The following is a 23,071-nucleotide window of genomic DNA, read 5'->3' on the forward strand; positions in this document are numbered from 1 at the left end:
TCATAGCAACTGCAAACTGTCTCTACCAGAAAACCAAGTGATAATTAACCTATCTAAACATGTTTTAAGTAAACCTGAGATCTCTATACTAAAAAAAGGATTCAATTTTGCTTTAAAACCAACTGTCAATCCTAAAATAGAGTTCATCTGCAATTTAGAAAAAGCCTTCTCATTACTACTAGTTCCAATAACTAATGACTTACGATTAAAGAGCAGCATAATGCTTTCAGCTCAGTCAAGATCTCCTAACACCAACTCTAACCAAATGGAAAGAAGAATGCTTCTCAAATTAAGGAATAATAAAGATATCATCATACTCAAAGCCGACAAAGGTAATAATACAGTTATATTAAATACTAAAGATTATGAAGAAAAAATTAAAAATCTATTATCTGACAGGTCTGTATATGAAGATCTCAGTAGAGATCCTACCAAAAAAACCCATAATGACACCAATGAATTATTACGTGGAATGAATAACTGGCCTATAGAAATTATAAAAAAACTAAAATCAATGCATCCACTAACTCCGAGATTGTATGGCCTTCCAAAAATTCATAAAGAAGGTATACCATTACGTCCAATAGTTGATGGAATCTATTCTCCCACTTACCAACTGTCCAAGTATCTTGCGAAGATTTTACAACAACACATTCACATCTTGGATACTTATATTAAAAACTCAAAACATTTTATAGATAAAACAAAAAAACATCCCTATTTTTGAAGAGGATATACTAGCAAGCCTGGACATTACATCTCTGTTTACTAACATTCCAGTGGTTGAAGTCATCAGCATGTTAGACAACTTGTTCCCAAGAACCATCACTACTTTGTTCAATCACTGTTTAACTTCTATTTTATTTGGCAAAAAACGATCTACGAACAACTCGCTGGATTAGCTATGGGTAGCCCCCCTCTCACCTCCTTGCGCTGACTTATTCATGGAAGATCTAGAGAAAAAAATCTTAACCCAGATCATTCCAAAACCGAAAATTTGGTACAGATATGTAGATGACATCTTTATCATTTGGGATCACGCGAAAGAACTAATGAATTACCTCAACCAAATCAATAGTTTCCACAATACCATCAAATTCACATTAGAAATGGAAAAAGATAAAACACTGCCATTCCTTGACATTTTAATAAAGAAACAAACCAATAATAGTATCAACCTATCTGTATACAGAAAACCTACAAATACTGGACGTTACCTCCATTTCAACTCAGCTCATCACATAACTCAGAAACTTAGCATTATCCATAGTCTCAAGAAAAGAGCTATACAGTATACGACAAACAACGATGACCTACTAACAGAATTAACCACAATATCCAGAGAATTTTCTTTAAATGGTTACCCAAAAAGACTCTATAACAAGATTCTCTTTACTGATATACCACATCGACAACATGATGATGTCCAATACATCAGAACAATTACGATTCCTTTTGTCAGTAACCTTTCCAAAAAATTAGCTAACCTTTTAAAACCACATACGATCAGAGTGGCATTCAAACTAATCAACACTATTTGGAAATTTTTAAGATTACCGAAAGATCCTCACCAATTCTACAAGTACTCTGGAGTATATAATATACCTTGCTCATGTGGTATTAGTTACATAGGTCAGACCTCTAGAAGCTTTGAAACGAGAAAGAAAGAACACATAGGATATGCCAGAAATAACAGACAAGATATTTCAGGCCTTTCATGCCACTTTGCCTCTACTAACCATCACATTGAGCAGGATAAGAGCCTTATGCCATACATAGAAGATAACTACCATTCAAGAACCTTTAAAGAAGCAGCTACAGTCACCCGTAAAACTGAAAACCTAAACAAGAATCAAGGTCTAATTTTACCAGAAATTTGGAAAACTTTTATCAGATCATTAAACATCAAAGAAATGAACTTTCATAACAATTACGTCATGAGCCATAACGAATAAATCACGTCAACAAGACACGCACATTGTCACGCACAATACCAATTTTTTTGTATGAATTAGAACCATCAGTTATAACCTAGTCTGTAACTTTCATTTTAGCTTACTAGTTTGTATTCCCTGAGGATGCCAATAGAAAAATTGGCAAAACATGTAGGAGGATAAAATAAAACTACTTGACAAAGATTATATAAAAAAATGTGCAACAGTCTTATGAATAATTGTCAAGAAAAAATTCAACACATTGTTTATTATTATTTCGGGGTACTCCAGGGAGTCCTTAGACTCATCGAGGGAGGCCCAAAACATCATGTCCACACAACTATTTGACATTCTCACAGTTTCTATCATCCTTGCCTTGAACTCGCTCACTGTCATAGCACACAGAACAGACTCTGGCAGCTTATTCCACTCATTTACCACTCTAAAAATAAAGAACCCAGCTCTAACACCCCTGCTAACCATGCTCTTGCCCAGCTTCCATAGGTGTCCCCTAGTTCTCCCACCACCAGTCCTGATCTCAAAAATATCCTCTGAATTAATCCTATAGAAACCCTTTAGCAATTTGAATGTCTCAATTATTCTCCCCTTTTCCACCTATCAACTAGTTTCTGCAACCCACAAATCTTCAACGTGTTCTCATATGGTTCATTCCATAGACCTGCTATCATCTTAGTCACTTGCCTCGGGATCCTCTCCACCTCCTCCCCATCAAGAAGGAACCGAGGTGACTAAATATGGGCACAGTAGTCGAAATGAGGTCTTATCAAGGCTTGGTACAGAGGTACAATAACTTGCTTGTCTCTGCTTGTCAAGGTATTTTTCAACAACCAAGTGAGTTGATGAGCAGATTTAGCTACTTTTGCAATGTGGCCCCTAAACTTCATCTCCCTATCCACCAACACTCCCAAGTCCCTGGCCTCATCAATATCTTGGAGTACAGTTCTACCAATGTGGTATACTGCTGCTAATCTTTTCACCCCAAAATGCATAACCTTACATTTTGTCACATTAAATTGACATCCATTCTCCTTATCTCAGAACTCCAATCTATCAAAGTCATCCTGCAAGACTGACATCTTCTGCATTCACTATTGCCCTACCCAACTTTGCATCATCAGCGAACAAATGAACTGTTCCACTTAGATCCTTCCCTATATCGTTAATGAACAGATTAAACAGCAGTGGTCCAAGAACAGAACCCTGTGGCACACCACTAGTCACAGGCCATCTTTTGGACTCTACTCCTGAATAAACTACTCTTTGATATCTCTCCATCAACCACCCACCTATCCATCTCACCAACCCTATATCCATTCCCATATGTTGTAGTTTACGGATTAGAATTTCATGTGGTATCCTGTCAAATGCCTTTGCCAGGTCCAGCAGTATCACTGTAAACCCATTTCCCTTATCCAGTTCAGCCATCACCTTGTTATAAAACTTGAGCAAGTTACTGAAGCATGATCTACCCTTCACAAAGCCATGCTGTCCCCATCTCATTTTCATCAATCCATTCCTGTATTTTTCCCTTGACTACTTTCTCCAAGACCTTGACAACAACTCCTGATATGCTGATCGTCGGTAATTTGCCACCATAGTCTTGGATCCTCTCCTTTATGCAGTGAAACTATTTCCCCCTCTTTCTACGCCTGCGGGACTAAACCAGACCCGAGACTCAGATTAAACAACATGGTCAAGGGCACTGATAATTCCTTAGCCGCTTCATGCAAGACCCGTGCTGGTATACCATCCAATCCCACAGATGTATTCACATTAAGGTTCAGTAATAGACTATTCACCTCCACTTCATTCATCACAATTCCCATATAAACTAGTGGTTCCTTCATTTTTTCAATGTCACCACCTGGATGATATACTTTTGCAAAGTGCGCGCTCAGTAACTCCACTATATCGACTGATTCAGTGATCTCCTTACCATCATCATTCCTTAAAATCATTTTGCCATGTACAGTTTTTTTCTTGCTTGCAGCATATTGAAAGAAATGTTTGGGATTCTTTTTAGCTTGCATAGCCAGTTTCCTTTCATAATCAGCTTTTGCGGGTTTTACCACACTCATTACCCTTCTGGCCTGCACTTTATACTGTTCGTGTGCCTGCAGGTCACCCCTTTCTTTAAATTCCCTCCACAGTTGTTTCTTTTTTTGCAGCTCAGGCGTAATGGTGTTATTCATCCATTTAACCCCTACTTGTTTTACTATTCGGACCCTAGGTATACAATCAGCCATAACCTCCTGTAAATGCTCCTTGACCACTTCCCATGCTCTATTGACGTCCAGCCCTTGCAGTTGTACATGCCATGGCACTGATCCAAGCAATCTCCTAAGCTTGTCATACTTGCCAGCATGGTAATTCCACACATACCCTGTCTTAATCAAAAATTCCACACCTTTAGCCACCTCTGAGGTCAAGACCTTATGATCACTCTCACCAATAGGTGGCAACATGGTCATATTCCTTACAGTCAAATTGTGAGATACTATTACCAAGTCAAGCACTCTCACACCCCTAGTATTTTCAATTACATGCTGTCTCAGATAGTTATCCCTTAATAATTGAATAAAATCCATTTCCTTCCTCACATGTGTCCTCTCCTTCTTCCAATATTGATTGGAAGAAGGAGAGTTCATGCATACCATCTATTCCATCACCTGGTCTATAGCAGCACCCAACTGTATATTTTATTCTGCCTGTCTCAATCTCACACCAAATAGCCTCAAATGAGCTCCTTTCACTATCCTGCAATACAACTTCAATTCTCCTTGGTTGCAGTTCATCAGCTATCATCAATAACACCCCTCCCCCATTTTATTCTCTCTGTTCCTCCTAAACACACTATAACCTACACATTCTATCCCACTAACTATATCATCTTTCGTCAGCGATGTACTAATGACAATAACCTGTGGCCAGGAAGAGCAAATCAATGCCAAAAATTCTTCCTTCTTGTTCCTAATACTCCTGGCATTAGTATACATGAAATGCAGTGATCCCATTGACCCACCCCTATCTTGATGCGTTATTCTAAATGTCCCATTCCCATTTTTTGTCCTTAGTGCTGGCTCGGGTACATTATATAGATTTTTACACTCAACTGTCTCACTGATGTTTTCATATCCACTCCTCCCCCTCCTTGGTAGTTCTAGTTTCCTTGGTTCTGCACATCCATTTTCACTTCATTCAGCAACACTTTTTCCAGTCTCCACACACCAAGTCCATTTGAATTGCAGGCTATCCATCTTGTATAAGTCCTTTCGCCCATAAACTCATTCCACACCACACCGTTTGCATAACCTGCGCATAATGTCATTTGCGATTATGGCCCTCCTTCTAAACTCCTCTCATACCCGCCACAATTATTAATTCTTTCACCCTCTGTTTTTGCACTCTAATACTCACTTACATCCTTAAATTTCGCACCCGGTAAGTATGATTTAGTTACACTCCCATCTATTACTCCTCTTAATAACGAGTCACCATACAAAACTCTTTCCTTCATTTCAGAAACTCTCCCACTCTTACGTTGTTTATTTACGTTAGACAAATCACCCTGGAAAGAGTTTTGCAGGTGCTCTAATTGCCACTGTACATTTTGTATCACTGCACGCAACCTAGTGATCTCACGTCCTACAAATAATTCTTCATTTTTTATCATTCAAACCATTTTCTCTTTCTGTATAGTTGCTCTCACTCTTTCTTAGATCACCGCTCTCATTGCCATCTTGTACATTGCAATTCCCTATCAAGCCACTATTTTCACTCTCATTCTGGCTTTCTTCAACCATAACTGTCTCACAACTGACACATACTTCAACTCCTCACTTTGCTTACACTTTCTCCCACCACTATCACTTTCAATCCAAACTCCATCCTCATTCGGGAATGCATACATTCCACACACATCACAGTGGACAAATTCTCTCACATTATAGTTTTTTTTAACAATGGTGTCGTATTTTTGGATGCCATTATCTTACGTCGCATTGCCGCCATATTCAAATCTATGAAACGTATTGTTAAATACTGAATTAAATAACGGAATTCACACCAAAATCACACAGACACAACAAGCTACCAAAATTAGACAATATTACGTTATGATTTTAACCTATATTCTAATTTTCATTCAAAATTATACCCAACTTTCGGGAGTTCCCTGAAAATACGACCGACCGTCTGGCCCTCTAGCGGCCAATCCTAGTTTGCCAAACTAATTTTTCACTTCCTTTATTTCTGGTACCAATTCCAAAATCTAACTTTTGTTTGCAAGCAGTTCTGGAGATAGTTTTCGGTATTCAGACCACATGTTTATTAAACAATAAAAATAAAACAGTAAAAAACCAACAAGTTTCATTCGTCATAAGACTTACATCATCAGGGGTAATGGTGTATATAAGTTTAACACAACAACCAAAGATTAATTGATAATTAATAGTCCATTAGATTTTTTTGACTTCAGAGCTGTTCATTAATTGAGAACCCGAATACAAAATGATACATTCGTTACTGTATGCCTGTTGGAACAATGCTAGTTGTTGCCACGTTCTGTGGCTCACGTGTTATATCAGAGGTAGACCATACTTGATGCAAATCAAAGTAATGATCAGCTATAATACTTATGAGATAACAGAATAAGAAATACAGCTGACCATTACTTCCTTTTTCTTCTCCAGATTATATAACACAATACTCATCATTCTGATAATCTCTTTTCTTGCGGATACAACTTTAATTTCAATCTTCTTCACTTTCAAGCTAAAATTTTCCTGTTCTTAAGTTACACTCCAAGTTGCAATTCTGATGCAGACTTGCTACTTCCATCATCAGATAACTTTTTATCGAAACTGTTTCTATTTTAAATTCTTTCCATGATGACAATTTATCTTGGAAATGTAATGCAATAACTTCCTGCATCTCAGTACCTTGATCAAATTTTTATCATGATGCTATAAGCTTATCTTTATTACAAATGCTCCCCTCAAACTAGAGTTCCACTTGTAAGACACCGATTATTACTGCTGCCATTTGGCAAGGATATTTATGGACTTCCCTATATCTGCTATGTTTGGCAAGCCAAAACATCATGGATGGGGGTCATGCCAGATGGATCTTGGTAAGGGAGAGGTTGGAAGTAACTTCTCACTAACTTCAAATCTTATTAAAATCCATAGTTTGGTTAAAGATACACTTCATTCCTCCTGCTCATTTGATAAACCTTGAAGTCCTAATTCTGGAGCTTCAACATTTCTCAATCTTCAATATGATAATAATTTACTGTGTGTAATAGCCCCCCCCCCCCTCAACTATTTTTTTTTTTTTTTGCAAGAAAGAAGTACAAAATTTAACTTCATCCTTCCTTATTTTTGCTGAATATTCATTCTTGGATAAGATCAAAAATGTCGATTAAAATTATAGTTTACAGTGAACATAAACTGCAAGACTTTTTTTTGTGTAATTGACCTATATATTTCTTTCCGTCCAGTTCATAAATTAAATCCCTTCCTAAACTTTCTAAAAGATAAACATCCTCCTCTTTCTCATCTTGGATTTTTAAAGAATCCCATATTCAGGTAGCATTTGTCAGATAGGTTGTTCAGCTTAGATACATCTAGAAGACTATCAAGATTATATTCCACTTAATGAGTTTGGGTCTGGCCAGACATGCCTTACCACTAAGCATAAAATTCACTGGAATAATATTAAAATCTTACACAAAAGAATTTACTTGAAAGATTATATAAAGACAGTTTGAAGCCCACATATACTGAGTGAAACTCAACAAAAATAACCATCTCAAACTTGCACAATTTTGGAAAGTCATCCTAAGTAACACACTTCATTCTTGTCTTATAAATTTATAATTCTTATTTAAAATGACAATGGTTAGGAAACTTAGCCAAAAATTCTGCATGTCTTACATAAATATTTTTCAGAAGTCATATTTCCAATATATAAGCAGTAAAAAAGTATCATCTTATTATTAGAATACTTTGGATTAGAGATGGTTGTAGGAAGTTTTTCCACTTGGTTAGAAATTAAAATAAAATTGCCAAGAAATTATATTCTTGTTAACCCTTCACCCAAGTGAAAGCAAAGTTTACACACTTCACTACTAGGCTACTTGTATACAGAATATCCTCTGTATACAAGTTCACATCAACTGCCTTAGTATTCATCTTTGGTATCTATTCTTCGGGTATGGCTTCCAGTGATGAGACTTCAGTAATTGCCAAAACCAGTCTGGGCAGTGTTCTTTCCTATAATGCACAGCAATATACACTTCTGATAAGAAGCGTGTTTTGCATTATAGGAACTAACGCAGATGATGTAGAGTCAGCCTCTATATACAAGGAGCCTAGTTGTGAAGATACTTTCACCTGCAAAACTTTGTCTGCTTCCTTGGAAAAAGGATTAAACATGAATATAATTTTTTTGGCAAGTTTAATGGAAGAGACAAATAACTGTGTACAACTAGCTAAACATAATTCATGGGAAGACTTCAGTAAGAATACTTAAAATAAATATCAAGGAAGCAAAATATTCTGCAGGTTACTGAAAAAGTAATCAGAAATTATAAAGGTGACATGAAAACTGAAGATAGTATAGATGTCTGGAGTAATTATTTGAAATCTAGTTAAGAAGATTAGGTGCTAGATGTTATTCAGAACTTATTTAATTTTAACAGCATTAATAATATTAAACAAAACTAAATTATAAAAGGATGTTTATTAACTGGCTCATACTTTGCTAGATTTCAAACAAACATCTTCAGAACAAAAACATGTTACAGTTTACGTGTGGCAATGAGTAAGTGAAAAAATTCAAATTGTAATGGACAAACTGTTTCATTTACTCAACTTCACATGTAAACTATAATATGTTTTGTTCTGAAGATGTTCGTTTGAAACCCAGCAAAGTACAAGCCATTTAATAAACATCATCATCAAATTCCTGCCATGTACCCACAAGGGGTGTACAGGATATGATAGTACTACATGAAAAAATTATATCGTTACTAACTTCCTATCTACAATTTTTCCTCCAAATCAGTCTGTTACTTGTCAAGACTCCAACATTATCAGATCTTATATTTCTATTGTCTAAGGCACTTTGTACCGTATCAATCCACCTATATCTTGGTCTTCCTCTGGGTCGTTTTCCTGCCAACCTGGCAGAGAACACTTGTTTTGCTAATCTTTCCTCGCCCATTCTGTTTAGGTGACCATACCATCTGAGATTAGCTCTGCTAACAAATTCCTAGATGGAGACAATGTCAAGTTCTTTCCTAATATCCTCATTTTTAATATGATATTGCCATTGATGCCACCTATTCATGCCTCTAATCTTTCTCAGGACTCTCATATCTGCGGTCTCTAGTCTTTGGTCAAGTGTTTTACTTCTGACCCAGCTCTCAGATCCATAAGTTAAAACTGGTTTGAACACTGTCTTGTATACAGCTAATTTAGTGTTCCGACTAATTTCTCTCTTATTCCATATGGATTTATTCAATTGACTTTCCACCATACCAGCTTTGCTGATTCTGTTGTCTATTTCTATATTTAATTTACCATCATCAGTAAAAATCGTGCCTAAGTAGCTGAAATGTTTTACTTGTTCCACAGGTTCTCCATTCACAACACAGTTGACATTTTTAACGATTCTGCCTATTTTCATTGTCTTTGTCTTTTTATTGCTGACCTTCATACCATATCTATTACAACAGCTATTCAATTTAGTCAGAGAATCTTGCAGACTTGTAGCAGATTTATTTAGAAGTATAACATTGTCTGCATAAAGCAAAGAGCTGACATTAACATCTCCAATTTTGATATCATGTTTGATACCACTTTCCTTCATAATGTGATCCATATAGATAATGAATAACAGAGGGGATAACGTACATCCTTCTCTCACACCAGATTTAACATTAAACCATCTTCCTGTACTTCCTTCAATTCTAACTGCTGACTTACAACTCAAATAAAGACTATGTATTGCTTGATATAATGCCCCATTGACACCATATAACTGCAGCGTATTGAATAGCTAGCTTCTTTCTTGGCACCTTGTCATATGCCTTTTCCAAATCGACAAAACTTAAATACAGATCTCTGTTATATTCCCATGCTTTCTCGACTATTTGTCGTAAAGGTGAAGATCTGATCCTGACAGCCTCTATTTGGCCTGAATCCAGCTTGTTCTTCACCAAGCTTTTCTTTCACAATTCTTCTCAACCGTTTCTCAAGTATACTTGCGTAGATTTTGCCAGGAACACTCAGTAGGGAAATACCTCTGTAATTCTCACATTCAGTTTATTTCCCTTTTTATATATGGGTACTATGAGAGCTCTACTCCAATCATCGGGAATTCGTCCCTCTGTCCAGGCTTTCTGAACTATGCAGTGCAGCCACTGTAAGACTCTTATAACACCATACTTCACCATTTCTGGTCGAATATCATCTACTCCAGCTGCCTTTCCACATTTCAAGCTTTTGATGGCTTTTTCTACTTCAAGTATGGATATGTATTCCTGCCTGCATGCCTGGTCAGTGTTTTTTACCACTGTGCTGTCATCACTGCTTGCTTCATTTAGCAGTTTTTCAAAGTAATTACTCCATACTTCAAGGATATCTTTTATTCCAGTTTTCATGTCACCTTTATCATCTCTAACTCCTTTTACAGCACTCTTTCCTCCATTCCTCAACCCATTCAACAACCTCCAGAATATTTTGCCACCTTCTTGATATTTATTTTCTATATTCTTGCCAAAGTCCTCCCATGACTTTTGTTTAGCTAGTTTTACACAGTGTTTAGCATTCTTGCATTTGTCTCTATATTCTCTAAGAGCACAAGCTGACTTATTTGACAGGAACTTTTGGTATGCTTTCTTCTTTTCCTTCACTGCCTCTTTAACCTCCTGTGTCCACCAGGGAGTTCTGATTTTTTTTTATCCTTACAAACAACCTCACCACATGCCTCTCTGGCAGAATCAATCAATGTTTTCTTCAGAGTTTGCCAATGAATCTCAAAGGTTTGATTCCTGTTCTCAAACTCTTTTACTTTTCCTTCAATAATCTTTGTGTATTTTAGTCTACAGCTCACATCTGAGAGCTGCTCAACTTTTATTCGCTTTAAAACTTTCTTACATGTTATTCTTTTCAATATGAAATTCAATTTTATCCTGCTCAAGACTAAATAGTGATCACTTCCAATTTCAAATCCTCTGTACACTCTGGTGTCCTGCACCAGGGAGAAAACATCACTATAAACAATAACATAGTCAATGAGACTTTTCTTATTCCTAGCCTCTTCTCTCCATGTGAATTTGTGCACATTTTTATGTTGGAACATGGTGTTAGTAATAACCAGTCCATGTCCTGAGCAGAAATCCAACAGATATTTGCCATTATTATTAGCTTTGCTTTTTTCTCCAAATTTTCCCAAAATATTTTTGTATGCCTCACAATCATTTCCTACTCTGCTATTTAGATCCCCAACAAGGACCAACTTTTCATTTTTCATTGTGTCAGTTGCTTTTTCTAAAGTCTCAAAAAATTCCTCCACTTCTACCTTAGTAGAACCTTCTGTGGGACCATAGGCACAAATAAGTCTCATTGTCCAGTTCTCCATTCTCATATTTGCCCACATTACTCTACTTGAGACTGACTGCCATTCAAGAAGATTAGCCTCGTATTTTGTGTTGAATACTATGGCTACTCCTTCTTTTCCTTGATTGTCATTGCCTGAATATAACATTTTGTATTTATTGCTCAGAAAGATCTCACCAGTTTTGGTCTTTTTTTGTTTCAGTCACCCGTATTATGTCGATCTGGTACTTATCTAATTCCTCAGCTAGCTCCATTTCTTTGCCATTCAGGCTTCTTACGTTGATAGTACCGATCTTTAACTCTGGTGATGTTGAGTTGGGGTTTGTTTTCAGATTTGTTCCAGTAGCCGACTTTTCGCTGTTCGCCCTGGTTCCCTGGCGAAAACAACGGGAGCCTTGTTTAACCGGGCGACGCCCCAGCCAGCATGAAATTTTGTCATGTACCATGAATAACATGGTCAATGAGACTTTTCTTATTCCTTGCCTCTTGTCTCCATGTGAATTTGTGCACATTTCTATGTTGGAACATGGTGTTAGTAATAACCAGTCCATGTCCTGAGCAGAAATCCCACAGATATTTGCCATTATTATTAGCTTTGCTCTTTTCTCCAAATTTTCCCAAAATATTTTTGTATGTCTCACAATCATTTCCTACTCTGCTATTTAGATCCCCAACAAGGATCAATTTTTCATTTTTCAATGCGTCAGTTGCTTTTTCTAAAGCATCAGAAAATTCCTCCACTACCTTAGTAGAACCTTCTGTGGGACCATAGGCACAAATAAGTCTCATTGTCCAGTTCCCCATTCTCATATTTGCTCACATTACTCTATTTGAGACTGACTGCTATTCAAGAAGATTAGCCTCGTATTTTGTGTTGAATACTATGGCTACTCCTTCTTTACCTTGATTGTCATTGCCTGAATATAACATTTTGTATTTATTGCTCAGAACTCTTCTGAGTTAATAAACATCCTTTTATAATTTAGTTTTGTATGGTATTGTAATCCCATTAAAATAAAATAAGAGTTATAATTATATGAAAGACTGCTAAATGAAACAAGCAGTGACAGCACAGATGTATAAAACATTCAAGAGGAATGAAATCAGGAGTACATATCACTACTTGAGATAGAAAAAGCTATCAAAAATATGAAATGCAGAAAGGCAGCTGGAGTAGATATTTGGTGGTATAAAAGTTTTACAATAGCTGCACAACATAATTCAAATGGCTGAATGAATCAGATGGTCAAAGTCCAGATGCTTAGAGTACAGTTATCATAATAGCCATCTATCACTGTATCATAAAAATGATAAAGTGGAAATGAAATTAGAAAATAAAATTTTCCTGAATATGAGAATTACTGAAGAATTTCGATACTTCAGTGTTCTGGGTAAGATTTGCATGCATGCTTTGAGAAGCAGCTAAGAAAATTAAGGAAAGAGAAAGCAGAACAAGTTGGGTTCAGTTTGAGAAAATTGATTGAGAAAGGTTGTGAAAGATTAAAAATCTGAAAAAGGCAAATGACAAGATACCAACCGAAAAGTTGTTCAAAATGCTACAATTATATGATGTAAATAATACATTATATTGAACAATATGTTATCTATATGAGCTATAAGCCAGCAGTTAGAATTCAAAGGAGTACAGGAAGATGGTTTAATATATCAGATGTAAGACAAGGGTGCACATTAGCCCCATTGTTATCCATATGGATTATATTATGAAGGAAAGTGGCAATAAGCCTAATATAAAGTAAAGAGTAGAAATATTCATTCCCACTCTTTACTTTATACAGATGATGTTGAACTGTTATATAAATCCAGTACAAGTCCAGGATTCAGTAACTAAATTGAATAACTGCTGTAATAAATTTAGTATGAAAGTCAGCAGTAAAAAAGCCAGAATATGAAAATAGGCAGGAGCATTGAAAATATCAATCCTGAATGGAGAATCTAGAGGATAAAACATTTCAGCTATTCAGGCGTAATTTTTATTGAACATGAAAGTTAATGAAATAGAAAACAGAATAGTAAAGCTGTAACTGAATAAATGTATGAATAAGAGAAACTAGTGAGCACACACACACACTAAACTGGCTATATACAAGACAGTGTTCAAACCAACTTATGAATCTGAGAGCTGGCTTGAAGTAAAACACTTCAAAGACAGGAGATATCAGATGTGAAAGTTTCAAAAATAATTATGTAAAATGAAAAACAGATAGCATCAATGGTATTAAAAATGAGGATATTAGGAAGGAATTTGATATTAGTATTTGGGAACATGTGAATAAAGCTAACCTCAGGTGATGTGGTCACTTAAACAGAATAGCAGAGGAAGGTTAGCAAAACAAGATTGCCAGGAAAAAGATCCAGAGGAAGGCCAAGATCTAGATGGACTGATACAGTAAGAAGTGCCTCCCTTAGAAGATAAAAATAAGACCTTACAATATTGATTACAATATTGTTAGTAATGATGTGAACTTTTCATGTAGTACTATCATAATCCCATAAATACCATATCTTGGGAAGTATCTATTTGTATTGAAACGTGATTAAATCAAGCTACATGCTGAATTACAAAGCTGGAAATTGTGATCAACTTAGAAGAATATTATCTTTGGTCCCATGGTATCAGTTATTGAATGGAAAAAATGTCAGCAATGCATGGGAATCTTTGAAAAAGTGCTTGAATGAGGCAGTATCTCAATGTATCCCTAGTGTTCAAAGAGTATATAGGTTGGGTGTGAAATGGATGTGCAGCCTTATTAAGCTAAAAATCCCCAAGAAGATGACGTGGAAAGAGTATCGTGAGAATAAGAGTGAGAGGAGTTATGAAATATATAAAGCTCAGTTGAGAAAAGTAATGAATATTGTGAGAAAAGCTAAAATGGAATATGAAAAGAAATTGGCCATGCAAACTAAAGGCAATCCAAAAGAATTTTATCGTTATGCCGCAAGCAAAAGAAAGAATAAATGTGGAAGAATAACTTTATTGAATGCAGATGGTACATGAGTGTCAGAAGCTAAGGAGATTGTTCATTTAATCAGTGCTCACTTTGCTAAGATATATCAACCAGGTGTTTGTAGTATGGTGCACACTGCTACTGCTACGTTGGATGAAGAATTCGAGGTTCATGAAAATGAGGCTGAAGAGCTTTTGCATAAGAATGGATAAGAATTATTCAATAGGGACAGATGGAATATCTGCCAGTTTGTTAAAGGAATGTTCAGCTGAATTGGCTAGGCCTTTCACACATTTGTACAACTTGAGTCTCAGCTCAGGAATGAAAGGAATGTAATATAGTTCCATTGCACAAGAGCAGTGCAAAAACTGATGTGTCTAACTACTGACCTATTAGTATTTCTGGTGTGGTAGTGAAGATTTTAGAGAAGTTAGAAAGAACTTGCATACAGAAATGGGTCGACAATCATTCTATGCTCTGCAGGGGGACAGCATGGGTTTACTAAAGGAAGGTCATGTTTTAGCAATTTGCTCATATTTTATAACAATGTTACGGCTGAGTTGGATAAAGGAAATGGATACACTATGATAATGTTGGATTTTTCTACGGCATTTGATAGGAAACCACATGATAGGCTGTTGCGTAAACTGGAGAATATGGGATTGGAACATACTCTATTGATTTGGATCAGGGGATAGTTAATAGACAGATATCAAAAATGTGGTATACAATGCATGAATCTGCCAGATTTAGCAGCAGCTATGCAGGACCTCTATAAAAAAAAGAATAGAGGGCAATGTGCCAAAACCATCCTTGACAGTGCTTCCCCTCCACCTCTAGCAGACTTACATGATGATTTTGTCAAATTCTGGAGTACAGTCTTTTCTGCTCCACCACCACATTTCCCTGATTATGACCAACCTACGATATTGAGGTCCATTCCTGCCTGTCTCCATCCTGGAGATTAAAGCAGCTCTACCATTCAATTTCTCTGCCTCCAAACTGATGGCTTTCCTGCATCTAGGCTTTGGAAGGTGCCATTGAAGATTCTTCAAGACTTAGTGGACATTCTCCTTTCCAGTAAAGTAACACCACCATACTTATGTGCTTCAAGAACTATCTTCATTCCGAAGAAAGAAACTTCAAGCTGTGCATCAGACTTTAGACCTATTACCATCCCCCCTGTGTTACTTAGACTCTATCATAAAATATTAGTTAAACGACTTCAGCAACATATACAGCATGATTATAGACAGAGAGCTTTTGTTCCTTCGGACAGCTGTGCCGAGAATATATATATCTTCTTTCTTCTCTCTGATTCCCAATGCCACCTTAAGCCTCTATATATGGCATCGCTGGACCTCCAAAAGGCCTTTGATAGTGTCTCCCTTCACGTTCCCCGTCGAGCGCTGTCTATTGCTGGATGTCCAGAACCCTTTCTTTCCTATGTTATGGAGCTATACTTGGGTAGCTCCATCACTATCACTACAGGGTCCCGTGCAACTTCTATTCCTGCAGTGTGGGGTGTTCATCAGGGTGATCCTCTATCTCCCCTTTTCTTCAACTGCATCATAGATGAGTTTCTTCATTCTCTTTCTAGCCATTTAGGCTACTCTCTACGCACTTCTTCCTTTAATGCTATGGCCTTTGCAGACGATCTTATTCTCGTAGCCTCTACTAAGATAGGCTTGCAGGAACTCCTTGACAGAACAGTTGACTTCTTCTCTATTCGAGGCCTTTCTATTAATGTAGAGAAGTCCTGCTCTTGTCCCCTCTGGTTGTGACAAGAAGCTTAAGGTCGAGACTATAGAGTTTTCCCTGCACGGGAGGCTGTTGCATGCTTTGACCATCCTGGAAAAGTAAAGATACCTCGATATCATGTTCGTTCCAAAGGGAAGGTCTTCTGTCCCTTCTATCCTAGAAGCTGGGATCGCTTCTTTGAAGAAAGCTCCTCTCAACCGCCAGCAAAGACTGTTTCTCCTTTCCCACTATCTCCTACCTTGCTTTTACCACAAGTTGGTGCTTGGTGGGACATATATCTCGGTACTGCCCCGAATAGACAGGGCTACCCGTTCAGCCATGAGATCATGGCTCAGACTGCCACCTGATACTTCTACTGTATATTTCCATGTGCGAGGGTGAAGGATGGTGGGCTTCGGGTTCCATCACTTAGATGGCTGATCCCATGCCTGCGACTGTCAAGAATCACACAGTTAGAACTATCTTCTTCCCCCATCTGCAGAGAGGCTTTCTATAGCCCATTAATACAAGAAGACTTTAGGCAGGCTAAAGGCTGGTCCCATTATCAGGGTACCTTAATTGAGTCAGCACCTGCAGAACACAAGAGGTAGGCATCTCTGTTGCACTGTTCTATAGATGGTGCTCCTTTAAAAGAGTCATATCTGGTGCCTCCCCAGCATGATTGGGTAAGGGATGGCACCAGACTCCTCCCTGGGTTAAGTATATTAACCTTATGAGGACGAGGATCAATGCCCTGCCTACTCTAGCCCGGACAGCTCGATGGGGTAGTGACGACTCCAACTGTAGGGCTGGCTGCCACTACAGTGAGATATAGCCAGCGTTGCTTCCTTACCCATAGGGTCCGCGTGAGGAAGCATGATGCCGTGGTCTCCATTCTGAACAACCGCTTTAAGAACAAAGGTTAGGAGACTGCAGTGGAACCACATTATAGGACCTCCATGGGTTTGCGTAAGCCAGGCTTAGTGATTAAAAGAGATGGTGACATTTGGGTAGTTGATGCCCAGTTGGTGGGAACAGGGCACCTGCTAGCCTATAGCCATAATAATAAAGTAAATTATTATAAAAATAACCAAGATCCAGTTAGTAAGATATGGGAAGAGCATGGGGCAACTCTGAGGTTTATTAGCACCACCATCTCTTTACATGGCATATGCAATGCAGATAGTTATAAGGACTTAAAACAGCTTGGGCTTACACAGAAGGATATAAAAGTTCTTTCCTTGAGGGCCCTGCAGGGCACACTAGTGGCATGGCGTTGCCACCAGAGAATGACTACAATGATAACTAGAACAGGCATAGGGTAAAACACTTGCAAAGGGTTAGGCCTATATCAAGTCTGGACGAGATGTAAGGGTAGTACTGCCCATAACCAGTACAAAGATTAATAAAAAAAAATAAATAAAATAAATAAATAAAAAAAAAATAACCAGTGTGTACTCAGGGTTCAGTCCTTGGGCCATTAATGATTTCAAGCAGGGTCTATCATCAGATTGCTGATGATGCGAAGATAGGCAGGGCAATCAGGGATGCTACTGATATTCAGCAATTACAAAATGATTTGAATAGACTGGAAATCTGGGCAAATGAAAATGGCTGTCAGTTTAATGTCAGTAAGTGTAAAGTTATGCATTCTGGCATGATTAGAGATCCAGCGGCATATTATATTATGCGGGGTTATGTTACAAGAAACTGAAGAGGCAAGGGATCTTGGTGTATTGGTGGATAAGAATTTAAAGTTCAAATGTCACATAGCAAAAGTTGCAAATACAACTCAGAGGATAATTTATATGCTGAAGCGAACCTTGACATGTAAGGATAAGGAAGTAATTTTGCCTCTTTATAAGACTTTGATAAGACCACACTTAGATTACTGTGCGCAGATTTGGTCTCCCAGGTTCCAAGGGGAAAAAGAAGCTGTGGAGAGGGTGCAAAGAAAAGTTACAAAGATTATATCTGGATTATAGGATTTAGATTATGAGAACAGATTGCGAGTATGTGGATTACAGACTCTGGTTAACAGGAGAAAGAGGGGTGATATGATAGAGGTGTATAAACTTTTGAATGGTTGTTATATCATTTCAAATGATGAAATTTTTCGTTATATGGAAGGCGGGGAGAGAACATGGAAGCATCCACAGAAGTTAAGGTTGTTCTCAGTCAAGAACGGGGTAAGAGTTAGGTTTTTCTCTCAGAGAGAGAAAAACCTAAGCCTCCCTGGAGGTCAAAACCACAGCCTCCATCGACGAGTCCTTGCCTCCCTGGAGGTCTCAGATAATAATATCCTGTATCATTTCCCACCAAAGGTGCATATTAGGAAGTTGATGATTTCTTGTATAGTAAAGAATACTGATAAAGTGAGTGGTTGCTCAAGTACACAGACTTGAGCTATTTCATTATTAAGCTCATGTGAAATGATAAGCTTAAAAATGAGTGAGAAATAGTGATAATAGATCCTCTTGGATCTATTATCCCCCTCCCCTTTTCGTAATTTTATCCCTCTGTTTCGGGGCGGGGGGATGAAATTACCATGAGTGGTATAAAGTAATTCATGGTAGCCATTCAATAAGTAAAACTGCTGGCAAACATCACAACTATGCTATGATACACATTCTACCAGATCTTTCATAACAAAACTGGGAACCGAAAAGAAACAAACTGAGGAGCATGTTTATTATGCACAGCTGGCTCAACATTATAGCAAATATTTTTTTATAAAGAAGAATCCTAGCATAGTCCCAGTTGGAAAATGCTATAGTGAATTTCCATCATCATAGGAAATTATTTCTGTAGTCTCTAAATTGTAGCTATAGCAAAAGTCAATTATATAATATTAGTACTATACATTTAATATTACTTTAACTCAACATGGAGTTTCTGATAACTTAGCACCAGTTAATCCAAAAATATAGAATCAACCTTATGAACCCCAGAAGACACTCAATCTTCTGTTTGATCCTATTTTTGTTCTGGATAGCACTATTGGTTATCAGGTGATCTACACACAGAGCCACTACTCACACATGTGACATGGTAAACTTATGTGACTGTCAAAGAAAATCCAAATTTAAGTCTTCCTTGCTAGCTGGAATAGTGAAGTTTTCTAAGAAACATTATCATTACAAGTTTTAGAGATAAAAACTTCTAACGTGTATAAAAAAAAAGTTTAAATAAGCATATGAACTATAATTATAAATTACAGCAGCACATTAAAATTACCTGAGAATAGAAACTGAAGATACGGAGTGATCTTATAGGAATAAAAAATAAAAATGGAATGGCAATCTCTATCACATAGGTTCCTACTACTCCAAGTTTCAGAAACCAGGGTGGTAAATGATGAGCATACCAAGACATAGCAGTAGGAATGCACTGGCTTTCAAAATGTATAGACAGGGCTGGAAGAGAATAAGCATATTTTATATCAGTAATTGTGAAATACAAGAACCTATGAATACATGCAGAAATTCAGGTTACTTTCACCTGAGATGTTCAACTATCATATTTATTAAACAATGAAAACAACTGAAATGTAGTTGTTTATATCACTGTTCATGTCAGATCTATCCTTTAGATATTCTCCTGCAGCAAAATGAATGTTTGGTGATAGATTTAGAGCATGATAGCAGAACATTTTTCCAATCTTTATAATCCAAAGTGGTAAGAAAAAAAAGTCATTTTATCATTTATAAATCACAGCATGCATAATTCAAGATTTATTCCACACTATAGTTAGTGACTCATGCAACTAATCTCTTCTCTATATGGTTACTGTGTCTATAAATAAACAAGTTCAGTCAGAAAGTGATTTAAAGCTTTTGAAATGTTAACATTAATACACATTACAGGTGAAAAATATTCAAGATATAAGGTTATTATATTCTACAGGCTTGATCCACTTCTGCAAGCAGTTTAATCTCTTTATAATAACACAAAACCTGGTATTGTACAAGAAAGTGAAAAATTCAATGTCCAGTTGACATGATTGCTGAATCATGAAGTGAACAGGAAGCAAGATAATATGCACCATTGACATTCAAATGGTACAAGATGTGGCTATGCTGAAAAAAAAAAAAAAGCTTACATCATTACTAACTTTCTATCCACAATTTTCCTCAAAATTAATCTGTTAGGACCACAATATTGTCAGATCTTGTAGTTTGGTCTTCTAAAATACTTTTTACTGTATTAATTCACATAGATCCTGGACTTCCTCAAAGTTTCCTGGCAAAAAAAAGATGACGTTTTTGCTTTCCCATTTTGCTTAAATGACTATAATCTTAGATTAGTCTTGTCAGATATTATCTTCTCACGAATTACTGAATGTCCGAACAGACAATATACAGTTATGTCCTAATATCCTCATTTTTAATATGGTTCTGCCACTGATGCAACCTGTTTTTCATTCTCTCAATTTTTCTCAGCATTCCCATATATGTGATCTCTGTCTTTATTTATAACCAAGCTGTCAGATCCATAAGTTAAAACTGACATGAATACAATTAGTTCAGTGTTTTGACTAATTTCTTTTATTCCATATGAGTTTACTCCCTAACACATTAGCTTTACTAATTCTGTGTCTAATTCCACATTTAGTTTATTATCTTCACTAAAATTCTGCCTAAATAGCTGAAATGTTGTTCTAGCTTCTCCATTCATAATGCAGCTGATATTTTTAGTGCTACTGTCTATTTTCATGGTCTTTTTTATTGCTGATTTTCATATCAAATTTATTACAGTAGTTATTCAATTAGTTAAAAAATCCTACAGACTTATAGATTTATGGGTATTACTACAAAAAGTAAAGAGCTGAAATTAATACCTCCAATTTTAATATAAAGTTTCATGTCATTTCATAATGTGATCCATACTGAAGACAATGAACAGTGGAAATAACATTCATCCTTGCCTCACACACCTGATTTAACATCAAACCCATCTTCCTGTATGCCCTTCAATTCTAAATGCTGAGTTACAACTCAAATATAAACTAGGTATTGCTGAATGCAATGTCCATTTACTCAGTATAACTAGCATTTCGAAGAGCTTTTCTCCTATGCCTTTTCCAGATTTATAAAATAGACACAGCCCTGTTATATTCCTATTTCTCAACTATTTGTCTTAAAGTGACAATCTGATACTAAAAACTCTACTTGGCCCAAAACCAGCTCGTTTTTCTCCAAGGTTCCCTTCCACAATTTTTCTTATCCTTTTCTCAAGTATGCTTGCATAAATCTTATCAAGAAGACTCAGTAAGGAAATTCCTATGCAGTTCTAACATTGTTTTATTTACCACTTTATAGATGTGTACTATGAAAGGTTACTCAATTATCTGGAAATTGACCATCTGACCAAGCTTCTCAACTTTCCACATTTCAGGTCTGATTGCTATTTCTGTTACCTCAAGTATAGTATGCTCACTATTTGTAGGTCTCTCCTTGGCATTTTGCCAAGAATAGTCGATTCATGCTGAAGAGGAGAAAGAAATGAAGGATGTACGAATTGGTCGCCAACATATGAAATCACGTGCTTTCTTGTCTGTCGCTGTACTAGTATATAGTAGCTTGATATTTGTTGTCGCTTTTTTGCATTTTTTTTTATTATTAATTTGTATGTCAACAAGTTCTGTTGTTAAACATTTCAGTAGCTCTTGCAAAAGAGCATTGAATAATGTGCTGACATTCTGCGAAAAAGAATTGTCAGAAGGCAGTCTCCTCATTCCCCTTTCTCAAGTCATAAAACGTGCAAGTGCAATTGCGGGCGTATCGGGATCGACTGTTAAAAGAATTCGTAGGGAATCAAGGTGAAGGTAAGCCAAAATTTAAATCTCCTAAAAAAAAGCGCCAGAGAAAGAAAACCATCAAACTATAGCTTTGAATGATTTTGATGTAGAGGTTATAAGAAGAACAATTCACGAATTTTACGTGGTCGAGAAAAGAGTGCAAACTGTTCCGAAATTGATTCCTGTGCTTAAAGAAAAAATTAATTTTCCTTGGAAAAGAGAAACTTTAAGAAAAATACTTCATGAAATTGGATTTTGTTTTAAAAAGTCCCAGAATAAAAGGAAACTTATCATGGAGCGAAGTGACATTGTTTTATCTAGAATGCAGTATTTGAGAGCAATAAGACATTTCAAGGAGGAGAAAAGACTGATTGTGTATCTAGATGAAACTTGGATTGATAATAATTTAACTTATGGAAAATGTTGGCAGTCTAAAGAAGAAGGCGGAGTGCTACAAACCGGAAATGCCTCGCGGTGCATAATAATTTTGTGTGCGGGTGGAGAAATGTTTTTTTTTTTTTTTTTTTTTTTTTTTTTTTTTTACCGAATTCAAACTTACTATACAAAGCCAATTCAACTACTGGAGATTACCATGGATAAATGAATTCTACGATCTTCGAAAAGTGGGCAGTGAAAAACTGATTCCAAACCTTGCTAAAAATACTGTTGTTATAATTGATAACGCTTCATATCACTCTATTCGATTAAACAAAGTTCCTTCCAAAATAACAACTTCCACTTTCTCTCTCTGTATTTAAACAGTTTCATGCTCCATTAACTACTTGGTCTTCATACTCAGAACACAAATTAGCTACATTGCTACTAATCACACCCTTATATCATAGAAATCATACAATACTTTCTCATTCCTCTTATCTTGCTCATTCATATTATTCCCATTTACTTCTCCTCTTTGCTGCACCCCACCTACATCATTTTACTCACACTCATGTTTTATCCTGTAAAAGATTCTATAGTACACTA

At 36.6% G+C, this 23,071-nt stretch overlaps 1 protein-coding gene across 1 annotated transcript in view; it reads right to left on the reverse strand.

The window, feature by feature from the left end:
• LOC150092681 (lipase maturation factor 2-like) overlaps positions 1 to 23,071 on the reverse strand; it is a 332,985-nt gene that overhangs the window by 190,983 nt on the left and 118,931 nt on the right. The window contains exon 6 of the mRNA XM_090414594.1: positions 19,525 to 19,703. Coding sequence (XP_090270720.1) covers positions 19,525 to 19,703 — 179 coding nt within the window. The remainder of the gene's footprint in view (positions 1 to 19,524; positions 19,704 to 23,071) is intronic.

Source organism: Typopeltis vanoorti, chromosome 25 (genome assembly GCF_054136105.1).
Source record: "Typopeltis vanoorti isolate ZY-2024b chromosome 25, IOZ_Tvanoo_1.0, whole genome shotgun sequence".
Taxonomy (NCBI): domain Eukaryota; kingdom Metazoa; phylum Arthropoda; class Arachnida; order Uropygi; family Thelyphonidae; genus Typopeltis; species Typopeltis vanoorti.